General features: G+C 48.8%; 1 protein-coding gene across 2 annotated transcripts in view; it reads left to right on the top strand.

Moving 5' to 3' along the window:
- Nucleotides 1-17,313, top strand: part of Syne3 (spectrin repeat containing nuclear envelope family member 3) — an 83,340-nt gene that overhangs the window by 23,502 nt on the left and 42,525 nt on the right. The window contains exon 2 of one of the 2 annotated variants that reach the window (XM_032908332.1): nt 11,730-11,887. In XM_032908332.1, the coding sequence (XP_032764223.1) occupies nt 11,744-11,887 (144 nt within the window). In that variant the 5' untranslated portion in view covers nt 11,730-11,743. Of the gene's footprint in view, nt 1-11,729; nt 11,888-17,313 lie in introns of those variants that run through there. The other variant, XM_032908334.1, reaches the window with a different exon arrangement.

Raw genomic sequence — 17,313 nt, 5'->3', positions numbered from 1 at the left:
AAAGGTTTCTGGCCTTGTCTGTGCCCCTGACCAAACTTCCCACATGGGACTCTGTTGGTACACTCTCCTCAGAATAATTACTGAGCTCCACAGGGATGGGAAAGACAGCTTAATGCGGGCAGAGGCTCCATAGGACCTGGAGTTTAAAGAGTTCTGGAGGTCTAGGTATGGGAGAGCTGTTTGCCATAGGGAGGTGACATCAGGGAGCCCTGCCATCTGGGAGAGCAGCCAGCTCCTCAGGTGCCTCTGGGGAGATGGAGGACAGAGTGCAGGGAGCCACGGTGGACTGTGATTGAGTTCTCTTTCTGTTCTTAGTCCCTCACCCCACATATGTGCACACAGCTGGAATGAGCCCTGCCCTCCTGGAGCCTGACCACCCTGAAATGCTCATTAGTAGTTAGATGTGAACATCTATGGCTGACAGAGCCTGGCAAAGGCTTGTAAACCCAGCAGAGGGGAGGTAGAGACAGGCAGATTCCAGGTCTCGCTGGCCAGCCAGTCTGACGTCCTTGGAGAAGTCCAGGCCAATGCCTGCAAACACAACCTCAGAGGGTTAGTACCAAGGTTGTCTCCTGGCCTCCATACATATCAGAAACATCGACATATGTACACACACACTCTCTCTTGTCACCCCCCCCACCCCCCGTAGTACTCTCCACAGACAAAGCAAAAAATTCAACCAAGTTCCAGGCCAGTGAAAGATTCTATTCTCAAAAACCAAGTAAAGAGATGGCTCTTGAAGAACACTAAGCCTGACCTTTGACCTCTGGATTCATTTATGTGCATATATGGCCACCATATAGATATATTTTGCCTGCATGGGTATATTATGTCTGTGCATGCAGTGCCTCCAGAGGCCAGAAGAGGGCATCTGGTTCCCCAGAACTGGGCTTACAGAAGCTTGTGAGTCCATGTGGGTGCTGGGAATCTAACTCAAGTCAGTCTGCAAGAGCTGGCCGTGCTAACTGCTGAGTCATCGTTCTAGCTCCTGTCTCACTGTTTTAGAAACTGATGGATAAGTCCTGGCCATTTGGTTCAGAAGGACTTCCAGAGGCTTCTAGAGGGTAGGAGCACTAGTCTAATTGGTCTTTAGAGCGGTGTGTGTGTGTGTGTGTGTGTGTGTGTGTGTGTGCACATGCATGTGCATTACCACTTTCATTGTGAAATACTTAACACGTCCTCTAAAAAGCCCAGCTGTGTTGAGTGGCTGGCATCAGCCTCGGATGGGGTATTGCACATCTCAGCCAGGTCCCAATGGTCCCAACACCCACCTCAGCTTGATCTGCCTACAGCAGACAGCCAGTCCCATGTCTGCAGACCACCTCTGCCCACTCTCTGTCGGCAACTGGCCCTGTGTGCAGGAAACCCCTAGGGACCCCTGTGATTGGCAGTCCTCCTGTGCTAATCGCACAAATTCACAGAGCTCTAGTAAAGCCTTGGAGCCCCATCTGGCACCATCTGGCTGCCCAAAGCAGCCCATGCCTTTGAGTTGCCAATGCAGAGTTTCCCAAGAGGGATCTTGGTGTCCTCCAGCCTAGGCCTAAGGAGAGAGAGCTTGGGACAGCTCCTTGGAGATGCTATTGTGAACCCAGCAGTAGTCAGTTTTCACGGCTAAGGACTGTCTGTCTGTGATGGAAGGCTGATCTCAAGACACCCAGAGTGCTTTATTGAAAGCAATTGCTGGCCTGTATTCTCAGTGGCTTTACCTGAAGTGAGCCTTATAGCTCTCTTCTGGAGCAGGGCTTCTCCTATAACCATTGACAGTCACATCTCAGCATCCCGGTGGTTCTAGGACCCTGCCTCCCAACCAGTGGATCCAGAATTCATCCATGCTCAAGTTTCTTATATAAAATGTGTTGGACCCCACTATTGGCATAGCATTTCCACAGAACCTGTGTGCGTGTGCTCCTGTGTACACCCACCACAAAATCAACCAATGTGCTCTCTGTAGTTGATATATTGTATTTCTCAGGAAATGACTAGAAAATGCCTGTAATGTTAAGGACACACACACACACACACACACACACACACACACACACACAAACACACACACCAAGACAAGGTCTTGTTATGCAGCACAGGCTGACCTAAAATACACTCTGTAGCCCAGGATAGCCTGAAACTCGTAGCAATCTTCCTGCCTTAACTGCCTGTGTGCTGGGATTGCAGGAGTGTGCTAGCTGAGAAATGCAAGAGTTCTATCATTGGCAGTGGTGGTGATGGAGAGGTGCTGGCAGAGGGCTTTGTGTAGCCCAGGCTGGCCTCAAACTTGCTTTGTAGCTGAGGATGACATTGAACTCCTGAGCTTCCTGCCTGCGTCTCCGAAGAGTTGGGATTACAAGTATATACTATTGTGCCCAGCTCAACTGCAGCTTCAAACCACAGCAACAGCAGAAAACCAAGACCAGGGATGAGACATTTCATTCTAGCTGGCACGAGGCAGAAGCAGGATATCTGTGTTCAAGGCCAGTCTAGTCTACATAGTAAGTTCTAGACCAACCAAGGGTTCGTAGTGAGACCTTTTCTTTGATGGCTGCATCAATGGATCTGGAAGCCATGGTCACACAGGACCGACCTCCCAGCTACTTGAACAAAGTGCCAGTGGAACCTGGCCTGCCCAGAGCTTGTGTGCGTTTTGCTCCGTCCCTGAGCCTGTTTGCTACTGTTTTGTTACCTTCAAAGTGTGATAAAACATTCCATACTTTAGATTCTGCTGCCCTGGAGGGATGTAAGGTTAACAGGGCAGAATGCAGGTGCCTGGTTCAACAACCGGTTCATGCTCTCCTTCCGGGAGTCCTTGTCCTCCTTTTTTATGCTCCATTCCTAGAATCACCTTCTGTAAACACAATGAGAGAGAGGCCCAGGGCACTCAGGGCAGTGATCTCTCCGCCTCATCCTCCAACGTCCCCCTTAGCTCGGAACCTTCCCACAGCATGCTTGGAGAAGCTTTGGGATTAAAACCAGCTGCGGTTCAGATAATTAAATTCTATCTGTGTATTCCAGGGCAGAGGGAAGGAGAATCGAAGGGTGGGGAACCATGTGTGGCAGGAAGGACTGAGTCACTGCCGGGGCTGGTGAGTCACAGCCCAGGGAGCATGCCCCCTAGGACTCAGGATCAGTTTGTGGTGGGCCAGCTAGGGTGACTGGGCAGGGACACTACAAAGTAACCGCTCAGAAAGCCACCGCAGGACCTTAGCTCTCCTTGGTCATGATCTCTCCACACCTTCTGGGTGCCTGAACGAAGTGCCAGTAGGCCAGATGGGAGGACACAAGAGTGAACACATCCAGTGGAACAAATCTGAGGGGGCCTGGCTGTCCTCATGGAGCGAGTCCCAAACTCTAGGTTTTTGAGCTGAGACCCAGGTCTCTGAAGATAGATCACAGAGGGCTGGCTGCCCCAGCTCCCCACATCACTTGGCTGCTCTCGACGGGGCCCCAGCACAGGCAGAGGCAGGCAAGTTGTGTAGCACTCAGGGCTAAAAACAAAGGGCTTAGATCCGTGCTGTCCTGGGTTCAAGTCCTGTCTGTGTTACTTGCACAGTTCTTAGTACTCATGAACCCCAGTTTTCTTAAGGAGAATAGTCCGTGCCTGTGGGAAATCTGTGTAATAGTCTGTAATAATTGAATAACTACAAACCCTTCTTTTAGAGCAGTGTTTCTCAATCTTCCTGAGGCTGCGACCCTTTAATACAGTTTCTCATGCTATCGTCATTGTCCCCCCACCCCCACCCCTCCACCCCCCACCTCCACCATGAAATTATTTTCATGGCTACTTTGTAACTGCAATTTTGCAACTGTTGCGAATTGTAACTCTATGCTTTCCAGTGGTTCCTGAGGGGTCATGACCCTCAGGCTGGGAACTGCCGCTATGTAGCCAGGCACCTGAAGGATGTCCCGGAAGTGCTGGCTGCAACTGTAACCACCATGAAGCTGGACTCACCACTTCCGGGCTGGGTCTATGCCTCTCCGACTATGCTTCCTTCACTGCAGAATAAGCCCGATAATGCCGGACCGTGCTTTACTTTGAGAGCCTGACTTTGCCCCTTGCTTTATTTGAGGGGGTGTGGTCATGGGTTAGGTGTATCCTCAACACACTATGGTTCAATTCTGAGCAGGTTTCCATGAGCCCTGCATCTCTGGAGGACAAGCAGTGCTGTAGGTTATGCCAGTGAACTTTAGAAAGGGACATTAGGTAGGTATGTGTATGCATGTGTGTGTGTGTGTGTGTGTGTGCATGTGTGACTGTCTTAGTTTGCTTTTGATTGCTGTGATAAACACCATGACCAAAGGCAATTTGGGGAGAAAGGGGTTTATTTCACTCACAGGTTATAATCCATCATGAAGGAAAGAAGTTAGGATAGGAACTAGAGGCAGGAACTGAAGCAGAGGCCATGGAGGAGTACTGCTCACTGGCTTGCTCCTCCTGACTTGCTCGGCCTGCTTTCTTATACCATGCAAGACCACCTGACCAGGGTGGACTCTCCTATATCAATTATTAATCAAGAAAATGTCTTTCAGATTTGTCTACCAGTCAATCGGATGGAGTCATTTTTCTCACATGAGGTTCCCTCTTCCCAGTTGTCAAAACAAGACAGGGGTTGGGGATTTAGCTCAGTGGTAGAGCGCTTGCCTAGCAAGTGCAAGGCCCTGGGTTCAGTCCTCAGCTCCGGAAAAAAAACAAACAAACAAACAAAAAAAAAAACAAGACAGAAATCCCAAACTAACCAAACAAATAAAAAAATAACTAACCAGCACAGAGGGACTGAGGCTAGGGGCACGGTGCTTTAGCAATGGTGCTACAGAGCCAATAGGGACTCTCACCTGTCACATCAGCTTGCAAGAAGGAAGGGAGGGGAGGGAGGTCTAACTGACCCCGGGACAGAGGACTTGGAGCCAAGCCTGCCCTTCCTGCAAGACTAGCTCGGCCTTTTGCTCTTGGAGATAGTCAAGGGTACAGGGAGCCTTCCAATGGACACTGTGCTTTGCTCTAACCCAATCCCCTCCCATCTGCCTCTCCCCACCCCATCTGTGCCTACGCCACTGTCTTAGGGTTTCTGTTTCTGTGATGAGACGCCATGACCAAAGGCGAGTGGGGAGGAAAGGGCTTAGTTTTTGGTTTACTGTGCTCCATCATTAAAGGAAGCCAGGACAGAAACTCAAATAGGGCAGGGTCCTGAAGACAGGAGCTGATCCAGAGGCCATGGAGGGGTGCTGACTTGCTTTCCATGGCTTGCTCAGCCTGCTTTCTTATAGAGCCCAGGACCACCAGTTTAAGGATGACACCACCCACAGTGGGTTGGGCCCTCCCCCATCAAGCACTAATTAAGAAACTGCCCTATACCTGGACCTTAGAGAGGGTTGTTCTTGTTTTCAATTGAGTTTCCCTCATTTCAGAAAACTCTAGCTGTGTCAAGTTGACATAAAAGTACCCAGCACAGTAATGGGGGAGCCACCCCTGAGAGATGCACTGCCCAGGCTCCCGTGTGTTAGCTTCTGCCTGGGCTAAGCCAAGAGAAGGCTGGAGTTTGCCCCAGTAGCCTGTTCTGCTGGGTGAGGCCTCCTGTAATTACAGTGTCTCCTTTGGGTTGCAGGGCTTGTCACCTCCTTGCCAGGTCTGATGGTGTCACCATCTCCTTCTCTCTGGGTCCCTTTTGTCCTGTGGTGACTCGTTGGTTCCTTTGCTCCATTCCATCCATAAGGGAAATTTTTTTTTAATTTATTTGTTTCTGTATGTATGTATGTATGTGAGTACACTGTCGCTGTCTTCAGACACACCAGAAGAGGGCATCAGATCCCATCACGAATGGTTGTGAGTCACCACGTGGTTGCTAGGAATTGAACTCAGGACCTCTGGAAGAGTAGACAGTGCTCTTAACCACTGGGCCATCTCTCCAGCCCCAAAAGGAAATGTTTAATTACCTCTCAGTAAACTGTTCAAAGGACACCTAAGTCACAAGTATAGATCAGGAAAAGCAGTAAAAAGAAAATAGAAGAAAGGGATGTTTATTAATTTTGACAGCAAAAGCGCATGTAATAGATTTACTTAAGATATTTTTGGGGCTGGAGAGATGGCTCAGGGGTTAAGAAGCACTGACTGCTCTTCTACAGGTCCTGAGTTCAAATCCCAGCAACCACATGGTGGCTCACAACCATCTGTAATGGAATCTGATGCCCTCTTCTGGTGAGTCTGAAGACAGCTACAGCGTACTTATATAATAAATTAATTAATCTTTTTTTAAAAAAGATGTTTTTGGAATCTACTAGAATCTTCCACAGCATTTAAAAAAAACGATTTTGTTTTTATTATGTGTGTTGTGGGTATGTGCACATGAGTACAGTGTACATAGAGGCTGACAGCATAGGATTCCTGGAACTGGAGTTACAGTGGTTGTAAACCACTCAGCGTGGGTGCTGAGAACTGAATTCAGGTCCTCTGCAAAAGCAGTATGTGCCTCTAACCTCTGAGCCATCTCTCCCAACCTGGAAAGCATTCTTTTAAAACTTTATTTAACTTCATGTTTTTTAAATTGGCACTGAATAATACCCACATTTATGGGCACAGTGTGTAAAGTCAGTGCAGGTGTGTAGGGTGTGCTGTGTTCCATATCTCTATCCTGTGCTCAGCACCCCTCTCCTGTGCTCAGCATAGCACCCCTCTCCTGTGCTCAGCACCCCTCTCCTGTGCTCAGCATAGCTTCCCTCGTCTGTGCTCAGTGGCCCTCTGCTTGCTGTCTTCATGTAGGGAAATTTCAAGCTCCCTCTAGTCTAGTTCTTCATAAAATGTGCAAAAGGTTATAGCGAGCATAGTTTCCTTTTAAAATACTATTTCTACTTGGGAATTGAATATACACATATGTGTGTACATGTATATATGTGTATGTATATATGCATATATTATGTAATATATATAAGGAATACATATATATCTATATATGATTTACTAGTGTGGCTTACAGGCTATGGTCCAAGTAGTCCAACAATCGCTGTTTACCCACAGAAAGTCCAAAATCCAGTAGTTGTTCAGTCCATAAGGCTGCATGTCTCAGCTGGTCCTCAGTATATTCTAGAATCCCAAAGACTCCAATGCTAGCTAAGGAATGGGCTTACCAGTCAGAGTGAAGGCAAGTGGGGGGGGGGAGGAGAGAGAGAGAGAGAGAGAGAGAGAGAGAGAGAGAGAGAGAGAGAGAGATTCCTCCTTTCCATGTCCTTTGTGTAGGTAACCAGCAGAAGGTATGGCCCAGATTGAACAAGTGAGTCTTCCCAACTTAAAAGTTCTCTCATGGGTGTGTCCAGCCATTTGGGTTTTAGTTATTTCCAAATGTATCAAATTGACAAGCAAGGGTCGTGTGCAAGTGGTTGTCTGCATGTATGTGTGTGCACTGTGTTCATGTCTGGTGCCCACAGAGACTAGAAGACATTGGATCTGGTGGAACTAGTTTCAGATGGTTGTGAACCGCCAAGTCTCTAGCTGCCAGTTGGTGCCGGGAACCAAACCTGGGTCCTCTACAAGAGCAGTAAGTGCTCTTACCCCCTCAGCCAATCTCTCCAGTATTTTGTTTGACTTTCCAGCTGTCAGCTTTTTACACTCTCTTGCCTCTCTCCGTCGGCTAGACTTCAGACTGTCATATGGGGTCTGTGTAGTGTTGGGGACCCCTGGATAGAACTCATGGGCCCACAAGCTTGGATGGGAAACTGACTCCACGCTCCCCTCTACTTGACCCGGAGCTGATGGTTTTCTGGTGCTTACACAGGCAGCAGCAAAGCCCCTCTGCTATTAGCAAGGCCTGGCATTCTGTCATGTGTATTTTTAGTTTATGGTGCAGCTGTCACACATGTCTCCAAGTGTCGGTTATATTCAATATTCTTTCAGACTTACGGGAGTTATAAGATCCATGGTTGTTCAGATCGTGTGATTTACTGTGTTAATAAAGGTGTGTGTGTGTGTGTGTGTGTGTGTGTGTGTGTGTGTGTCCCAAATTTGGTTTTCAGTATTTGGTAACCGGCTGTATTATGGCTGGTTTTCTTAACTTGTTTGCACTTGAGAAGGACCTTCCCCTCCCCCAGCCACACATGCTGTCCTTATGGGCAGCTGTCCGTCCTGAACGCTGGCCAAGGCTGTGTCTGTTTGTTTACTGCTGGGGCTGCAGTGTCAGGTGGGCTGGGCGCCGCATTAATGAAATTCCTTGGTGTGGCGGTTTTGCCCAAGAGGTTCAGATCCCCTGAACTCTGTCTGCCTGCGGCTACACCAGCCCGTGTGAGTGCCAGCTGATGCTGGGCTAAGCCCTGCCTGCTGTGAGGCACACTACCAGGTCACTAAACCATCACACTTCTGCCTAAGAGCACTGCCTTTGAAAGGGTTCCTCGAGACCCAGGGGTCACTCCTGTCTTCTGAGGCCATGGGGATGATTTTTCTTGTCCCCGCATTCCTGGCTTTGCAAAACAGAAAAGCAGGCTTCTCGGAAGCTAAAGAAGGCCCAGCAGTTTGGAGCCACAAAGAACCAGAGTGGAGGCTAGCACACGTGAAGGCACATTTCAAAAGAAGCACTTGAGGGAGTGGCTGCGGGTGCGTATTAAGTTTCTAGAAAAATGTCAGAACAGTTCTAAAAGGAAAACAACACTCTGGGGATGAGCTCTGGATTAGCAGCAGCCAATCCTAGTGCGCAGCCTGCCCTCCACCACCCACCGCCCTCCGCCACCCTCCACCGTCCTCCACCACCCACCTATGCCCATTGGCCTGCACTGCAGGCATAGCCTTTGTCTCTGTCTCTTTGTCTGCCACAGATTCCTCCGCCCAGTGCCATGGGGATTGGGGGCCAGCCAGATTCCTGGCCAAGGCTTTTGGAGCGACTTAGTCATGCTAGGAAAGGGTTTTGGTTATTTTTTTAGTTGTAAAACAACAACGGTTGCTCTTTCCTGAAATATTTCACAGAGTGTGAGATTACAAAGAAGACAGTGTTAGGGAGACGACGGCTCAGTGGTTATGAGCACCGCTCTTCCAAAGGACCTGAGTTTGAGTCCCAGCACCCCTGTAACTACAGCGCCATAGGATCTGACCCCTCTGCCCTCTACGGGCACCCACATTCACATGTACACACACACACACACACACACACACACACACACACACACACACACACATATATACACACACCACACACATAATTAAAAATAAGTAACTAGTTTAAAAAGTAAATAAAAGTAAGAGAAGAAAAAGACCCTCAGTGGTGATCTTTTTTTTTTTTTTTTTTTTTGGTTCTTTTTTTCAGAGCTGGGGACCGAACCCAGGGCCTTGCGCTTGCTAGACAAGTGCTCTACCACTGAGCTAAATCCCCAACCCCCCTCAGTGGTGATCTTAACCCCCTGTGGATGGATGCTCTTAGCCAAGTGGCTTCGAAGGCCACAGTGGCTCTTCCCATGGGAGAAGCCTCAGGTCACATGTGTGGACAACGAGGCCCTGGAGGGGCTGGGTCACTTCTATACACCCTTAGTCACGTGGGCTCAGTAACAGGGAGTCCCCAACCTTTTTACCTGAGTGGAGAGGATTTTGTTTTTGCTTTTTTTTTTTTTTTTTTTTTTTTTTTTTTTTTTTTAGAGCTGATTTTTTTTAAAGGTTTATTTATTTCTGCTTTATATATGTCTGTATACCATGTGTACTCATACAGTGTCTGTGGAGGCCAGAAGAGGGCTTCAGACACCCCTCGAACTGGAGGGCTCTGGGAACTGAAACCAAGTCCTCTGCAAGAGTAGCCAGTGCTCTTAATGGCTGAGCTATCCCTCCAGCCCTCTGTTGGTCTGGTCTGGTCTGGTCTTTCCTTCCTTCCCCCCACTCCTTTTTTTTCTTTTCTCTCTCTCTCTCTCTCTTTCTTTCTTTCTTTCTTTCTTTCTTTCTTTCTTTCTTTCTTTCTTTCTTTCTTTCTTTCCGTTTCTTTTCTTTCCTTTTCTTTTTTGGAGACAGGGTTTCTCTGTGTTGTCCTGCCTGTCCTGGTCATAGAACTGACTTTGTAGACCTGGGTAGCCTTGAACTCAGCGATCCGCCTGCCTCTGCCTCCTGAGTGCTGGGATTAGGTGTAGGGTCGTAGCTGCTAAATACGTGATCTTGCTTCAGTTCTTGGTATTACATCCTCGGCCTTCACACTCCCAGGCTCCTGCAGGTTTGCATTCTCCTGTGGCGTCTGTGGAGTCTCCTTGTGCACAAGCAGGCCACGTACCACACAGTACATGCGACCAAGTCCCTGGGGTCGGGCATGGCGGTTGCTCCCAGTTTCCTATTGGTTAGCAACTTCACTTGATTTTTTTTACTTAGCAAACAGAATGATAGATTTCACGATCCATGGTATATATGGAATCTTACGTCACTGTACCTTCTCATGCTCACCTCCCCACCTTCCCACCTCCCCTACCCCCTCCACCCCTCAGTGGTTTCTCTCCTCATCCCAAGAGTCTCTCCTCTGTTTTCATTACATGTGTGTGGTATATATGTGATGTGTGATGTGCATGTGTGTGTGTGTGTGTGTGTGTGTGTGTGTGTGTGCTCTGTGCTGTGTGTGTGGTGTGTGTGTGTGTGTGCTGTGTGTCTGTGTGTGTGGTGAGTGTGGTGTGTGTGTGTGTGGTGTGTGTAGTGTGTGTGTGATACAATTAAATGCATTTTTACAGACACGAGAAAGCATGTGATATTTTAGATGTTTTATCTTGCACTCTCATCCTAAGTATTTTGCCATTTTAAATAGCACGGCCGGGACGAAACTCAGTGGTTGAGTTTCCTTAGCAGAAGCACAACCTCGTGTTCTATCCCCAGCACTTCGATAAAACAAAACAATGGGAAAATAGCATGGGGGTGGTGTTGGATGGAGTGAGTGTACACCCATTCTGGGCTGCTCCTGCCAGTGCCCTCGGGCTTCTTGTGCAAGGCATCATGGGAGGCTGGCAGATAAGTAAAACCCAATCTCATTACTCTACATGGAATGTGGATGTAAATAACCTTAATCCAAAGCAGGCTCTAGTCACCGTCAACTGACACGTAGCACCGGAATACAGAGAAGTTTTGTCCCAGCATGGTGGGCTTTTAAGAACAGTGAACAGGTTCACTGTACAGGGTGAGGTTAGGAGCGGCAGCCCAGCCAAGGGGACTGCAGTGGGTGGGTGGTTTGCCCAGATGGCAGGTGTCACTGGGGAACAGGTGGGCTTTATCAGAGGGGCTGTGTCAGCTGATTGCCTGTGTCTGTGGGGAGCCCCCGCCTCCCCAGCATGGAGGGACACATATGAGGACTGCTGGAGGCCCAAGCTGGTGTGAAGTGGGGACACCCACCACAAGCTCCCAAGGCCCTCTCCTTGCCAGGTTAATCTCAGGAGTGTTCTGGGTTTCTGTGGGTTCGGCTGATGCCAGAGGCAATGCTTCTTCAATCGAGGGCGTGGACTCATTCAAATCAAGCTCACTTTCTCTCACACGCTCTGCCTGTGAGCTTTGAAAGTCTCCTGTAGGGGGCCTGAAAATACAGCTAGGAAGCCAGCCTGCTCCCAGAGTAAGGAAAGGGACAGAGAGGTTACACGCCAAGGGGATGTCTCTACCAGCCTACTGTTCCCATAGCAGAGCCTCTGGGAACTTAGGATTTACAGTTGTGCCAAGTGGAGCACTGGTACGCTGGGAAGCGTCTCGGGGGAGGGGGGGTGTGCTGTGCCTGCTGCCTGGCCTCTCTCTGTAACCTCTGACCTTGTGTGCCTTTTCCCAGGCTATTCAGGCGCCATGACGCAGCAGCCCCAGGAGGACTTCGACAGGAGTGTGGAGGATGCCCAGGCATGGATGAAGGCGGTACAGGAGCAGCTTCAGGTCAATGACAACACGAAGGGGCCCCGAGCGGCCCTGGAGGCGAGGCTGCGAGAGACAGAGGTAGGCAGTGGTCTGGCTTTGTTGGCACTGAGGCGTCCGCACCCCCCCCCCAATCTGAGGGACCAATGAGTTATTCACACTCTGACCTGTGTTCAGATGTCCTGGTCATTTTGTTTAAATGTGTATTTAATCAGGTGGTCTGGGGCTAAGGCTGAAGTTCTGATTTTCCAGAAAGTTCCACAAGATGACCCTGCTACTCATTCATACTTTGGTCACAAGGAACAGAGACTGCATTCTGTCCCTTCCGTCCCAGGGTGGGCATCTGTGCTCCTTGAATCTAAGGCTTCTGCTGCTACTTCCTTCAGTGGGGAGGGTTAAAATGCTCTGGTTCAAGGTGGGAGAGATGCGTCTGACCCTTGCAGAGGGTTAGAATTAAGTTCCCAGCAGTCAGGTCTGCTAGCTCACAACCGCCTGAAACGCTAGCTGTAAGGGTTCTCTTGTATGTATTTTGGTCTCTGCAGGCACTTGTGCTCTCACACACACACACACACACACACACACACACACACACACAGAGAGAGAGAGAGAGAGAGAGAGAGAGAGAGAGAGAGAGAGAGAGAGAGAGAGAGATACATAAGTAAGATAAGTAGCACAGCTTTTAATCCCAGCTCTCAGGAGGCAGAGGTAGGTGGATAATCTGTGAGTTCGAGGCCAGCCTGGTCTACATAGTGAGTTCCAGGACAGCCAGGGCTACACAGAGAAACTTTGTCTTGAAAAAAACTGACAGACAGACAAACAAACAAACAAACAAAAAATTATTTTAAGAGGTGAGAGGACTTTGGAGAGATGGCTCAGCAGTTACAGGTACTTGCTGTTCTTTTAGAGGACCCAAGTTCAGTTCCCAGCACCCGAGTTGGGAAGCTCCAGGAGATCTGACCCTCTGGCTTCCCAGGACACACATGTTGGTTTGGTGACAGACGCATCCAGAGGTGTGCTGTGCCAGTCTCCAGGTGACTTCAATCCAGTCAAGTTGGCAGAGGAGATTGACCATCCAAAGAGTCTTTGTTGTTTTCCTCTAAAACTTGCCATGGTTTCCGGTCTACAGAACTAAGCTTCGTCTGTGTCAGAAGTCCTTCATATCTATGACCTCCCTCCCCCATTGTCACCCCTCACTAGCTCCATACTCCTCCTCCATTTCCTGTCTCTAAGCCTTAGCCCACGGACTGCTTCTCCTCAGAATACCCATCAGCTTGCTGTGAGTGAGCATGTGAAATGAGAAGTAGCCAGTCCTTTCCGACCCTACTAGCTTCCGGGCCCCCCCGACCATTGCTGTATTGCTGCCAACAATTCTTCCTTTCCTCAGCATCACTGTCCTCCAGTGCTTCCCTCAGCTGTCACCTGAAACCTTGCACCTGTCAGAGTTGTGAGCGAGGGCTGAGAGGGACATAGGAGGAGCTGTTGGCCAGGCTGGTGTGTATGTCTGTGTGTGCATGTGTGGATCTGTGTGTTTGTGTGTATCACTGTGTATAGGTGTCTATGTCTGTGTGCACATGTGTGTCTGTGAGTGTGTGTGAATGTATGTGAATATATGTGTGTCTGTTGTCTGTACTTTGAGTGTTAATGTGTGTGTATGACTGTGTGTGTGTATGTGTCTGAGTACATATATATGTCTGTGTGTGTGTCTGGGTGTATGTATGTATGTATGTGTGTGTATGTATCTGTGTATATATGTATGTGTGTGTTTATGTGAGCATGTGTATGTCTGTATGTGTGTGTCTCTGAGTGTATGTCTATGTGCGTATGTATGTATATATCTGTGTGTGTGCATGTGTATGTATTGTATTTGTGTATATGTGAGTATGTATTTCTGTCTGTCTGTATATTTGTGTATGTCTCTGTGTATACGTATGTGTCTATGTGTGTCTGTACATGCATGTATATGTATATATGTGTGTATGTATGTGTCTGTGTGTAAGTATGTCTCTGTATGTATGAATATGTGTGTATGTAGGGGTCTGTGTGCATGTGTGTATATGTGCATGTGTATATCTGTCAGTCTATATGTTTGTATGCGTATGTCTCTGTGCATGTATGTATGTATGTGTCTGTGTGTGGCATGTGCGTATATGTCTATGTAAGGATCTATTTGTCTGTCTGTATGTATGTCTCTCTATGTGTGTATATGTGCATGTGTATATGTTTGTCTGTATGTTTATGTATGTATCTGTGTGCATGTGTATGTATATATCTGTGGGTCTGTATGTCCCTGTATGTATGTATACGTGTGTGCATATGTGTATATGTGTATGTGTGCTCTCATGTGTGTGAATGTATGTGTATGTGTGTGTCTGCGTGTATATGTGTGTATGTGTATGCATGTGTGTGTATATAATACGTGTGTGTATGAATGTGCATGTACATGTGTGTCTTTCTGTGTGTGTATGCACTCAGGCTGGAAGTGAAAAGAGGACCATCTGCCCTGTAGTTCAGACACTGGGATGTGGCCATACTGTGGTCACTGACTCCCAGATCCCAGCTCACTCTGTTCACTCTCCAGTCCCAGCCTTCTTGGTCCTGAGCTTGAGCCCCATCCTCAGATTCCTCACTAGCTTCTAGGCCCCTTCCTGATCAGGTCACCTTTGCACTGCTGAGGTCTGACTTCCAGGGGCCATGTGTGAGCATTCCTAGCTATGTCTTGTTTTTCTACCTTCACTCCTCCCCCTTCTCCAGTTGTGGGCACCATTCCTGTGAACATCAATGCTGCCTCCTTCAAGAAGCCCTCTTAGATTTCCCCAGTCCTTCTTTGATCTCCCAGGTGGTTCTTTTGTAGCAAGGTCTGTGATTCTCAAGTCTGTAGCTCTCCGTCTGTCCTGCCTGTGAATCCCAGAACGGGCCACACTGTCTGGCGCCATGCCCAACTGGTGGTCAGCTAGAGTTGGCTGGGTGGAGGGGAAGCCCTTGACTAAGTCTTGTCATCTAACTGGCACCCATTCTTGTCACCAGTTGCTTGGAACCAGCAGGCTGAGGCTCTCACTCCTGCCCTGCCCCTTGTCGGACTTCCCTGGCATCCCTGCTTGCTGGCGAGGGACCTATGCTGAGTGGACAGAATGGAGCCCTCAGGCCTCAGCAGAGTGGGTGTGGCAGAAAGAGGGACCAACTCTTCCTCCCTGGCCCCGCTTTCTCTGCTGTGGCCTCAGCCTCTCCTCCCCTCAGGTCACAGCAAACAGTTCTTCCTACTTGGTGAGGGGCAGGGGCAAGCCTGTAAGTTTGGGGAAAGGAGGTTGTTAGGTGTTCTCTCTTCTGGGACCTTTCAAAGAAGCATCAAGATTAGATGTTTGGGAAGAGCAGAGGGTCTCAGGTGCTTTCATAATCCCCCAAATCCAGCCTATAACTCTCCCGTGAGAGATGGGCAAAGGCAAGATCACCGGGTAGGGAGGTTGACTTTGGGGAAAAGAACTTTGACCTTACCACTGTGGCCTGGGAGGTTGAATCTTACTTCTTCCCCAAGTTAAAGGGTCTCTTGGTTAGCAAAGGCTAGTGGAGTCCACTGGGATTCAGGAACCTAGGACCTTCCCGCTTGCTCTTGTCTCTGGCTTCCGTAGGTCCTCAGCACCCTTAGCTATACAATGAGTGAGCGATACATCCACCTTGCAGGTGTGAGGACTGTGGACTCTCCTTCATACATCTGGCCATGAGAGATGCTGTCTCCTGATTTTATTACTAATCAGATCAAATCTCTGCTTGGCAAAAAAGTCATACCCAGCCATGCTGTAAGACCCTGTTCCTGGTGGTAGGCAGCAACCTGCATGCTGGATGCTCAGTCTAGAACAGTGGTTCTCAACCTGTGGTTTGTGAACCCATTGGGGGTGAAATGACCCTCTCACAGGGGCCGCCTAAGACCATCGGAAACCACTGATTTTTACATTACCTTCATCGCAGTAGCAAATTGCAGTTATGAAGTAGCAACAAAAATAATTTTATGGCTGGGGGTCACTTGATGAGCTACCTTAAAGGGTCACAGATTAGGAAGGCTGAGAACCCCTGTTCTAGATCATTCTGCAAATGGCCCTCACATCTTTGTCCTACCTTGGAGGTATTGCTGTCTTCCTCGTTGCTGATTATTACTGAATGGGACACAAAGGTTCTCATCTGAGGCTGACACAGCCACTGCCCAGAGAGGGTGACTTGCCACATCCTGCCACCCCACAGAACAAACAGAGCCTCTTCTCTCTCGTAAGGATGCTCCCCACTCTCTACTCGACTTTGTCCCGTACAGACATGGGTGACATGGGGACTCTTTATAGCAATGTATGAGGAGAAGTCTCCGTATTGTCATCATGACTCTTGCCGACCTGGCTATCTTTTATCCTGTGGAGCCAAGAAGAAGGGGTGGGGACTACTTACATGTGTTGGGGGAAGGTCTGAGTATGCGACAGTTGACAAAGTGTTTACTTGCATGCACTGTTGATACAGTTAAAAACAGGATGTAAGTTGGACACGGCAGGAATTGTTGTTACCCCTGGAGAGAAAGGACTGCATAGAGTAGCCCTGTGATCTGCCCAAGGTCACACACACCTTCCCAGAAGGCCACACTTGAATGTCAGGAGCCGCTCCTTCTCCGTCCACTGAGAAAGAGCAGAGATAACCAGGCTGCCCAGGGGTGTGAAAACTGACAACTAATCTTGAGGTTAGACCAGGGGAAGCTGCCGACAAACTAAGGCAGTAATAAAAGATAATAAAATAGATTCTATTGTCTACAAAAAACAATGTAATAATAGTGGACAGTTACTGGTGGCCAGTGTAGTTGGGTCAGGCGACTGGCTAACATGGGGCTTACTGCAGCCCTGGTGTTGCCTGTAATCATTACCTCCCTTCCTGTCACAGGTCGGGTGTACAGAGTTATATGGTGAAGGCCACTCTAGAGTGATCTTTTTAGTCCATGAATGGTCCTGGAATATGTCCAGTCACCTGACAGGATGCTAAGCTTATGTCTGTGACAACCAATTGTGGTGACAGTAGCCGAGCTTAACTGCCTGCCATGCTTCTCTCTCATCCTGGGAGAAGCTGAAGGCCAGAGGAGATAGAGGATACAGAGCCTCTGTGAGAGGGTGCAGCCCTGGGAGGTGATGGGGTGCAGGGCTGATGAGGTGGATCAGGAGGGTAAAAGGGCTTACTGTGTGTCCCAGTTTCTTATACTGTGATAACACACACCGTAACCAAAAGCTACTCAGAGTGGAACGGGATGATTGGCTTATGACTTCCAGGTCACAGTCTACCACTGAAGGAAGTTGAGGCAGGATCCCACGGCAGGAGCTTGAAGGACAATCATGGAAGAACAGTTTTGCTCTCTGTTTCTCTTTCTCTGTCTCTCTTAAAGCTCAGGCCCACTGTTTAGGGATTGGTGCCGCCCACAGTGGGCTGCGTCCTCCCCCATCAATGGAAACTCAGGACAGTTCCTTCGTAGGCATGGCTGCAGGCCAATCTGC

The sequence above is a fragment of the Rattus rattus genome, chromosome 7, assembly GCF_011064425.1.
Source record: "Rattus rattus isolate New Zealand chromosome 7, Rrattus_CSIRO_v1, whole genome shotgun sequence".
Taxonomy (NCBI): Eukaryota; Metazoa; Chordata; class Mammalia; order Rodentia; family Muridae; genus Rattus; species Rattus rattus.
The sequence above is the reverse complement of the archived record's forward strand: the minus strand, read 5'-3'. Positions and strand labels throughout refer to the sequence as shown.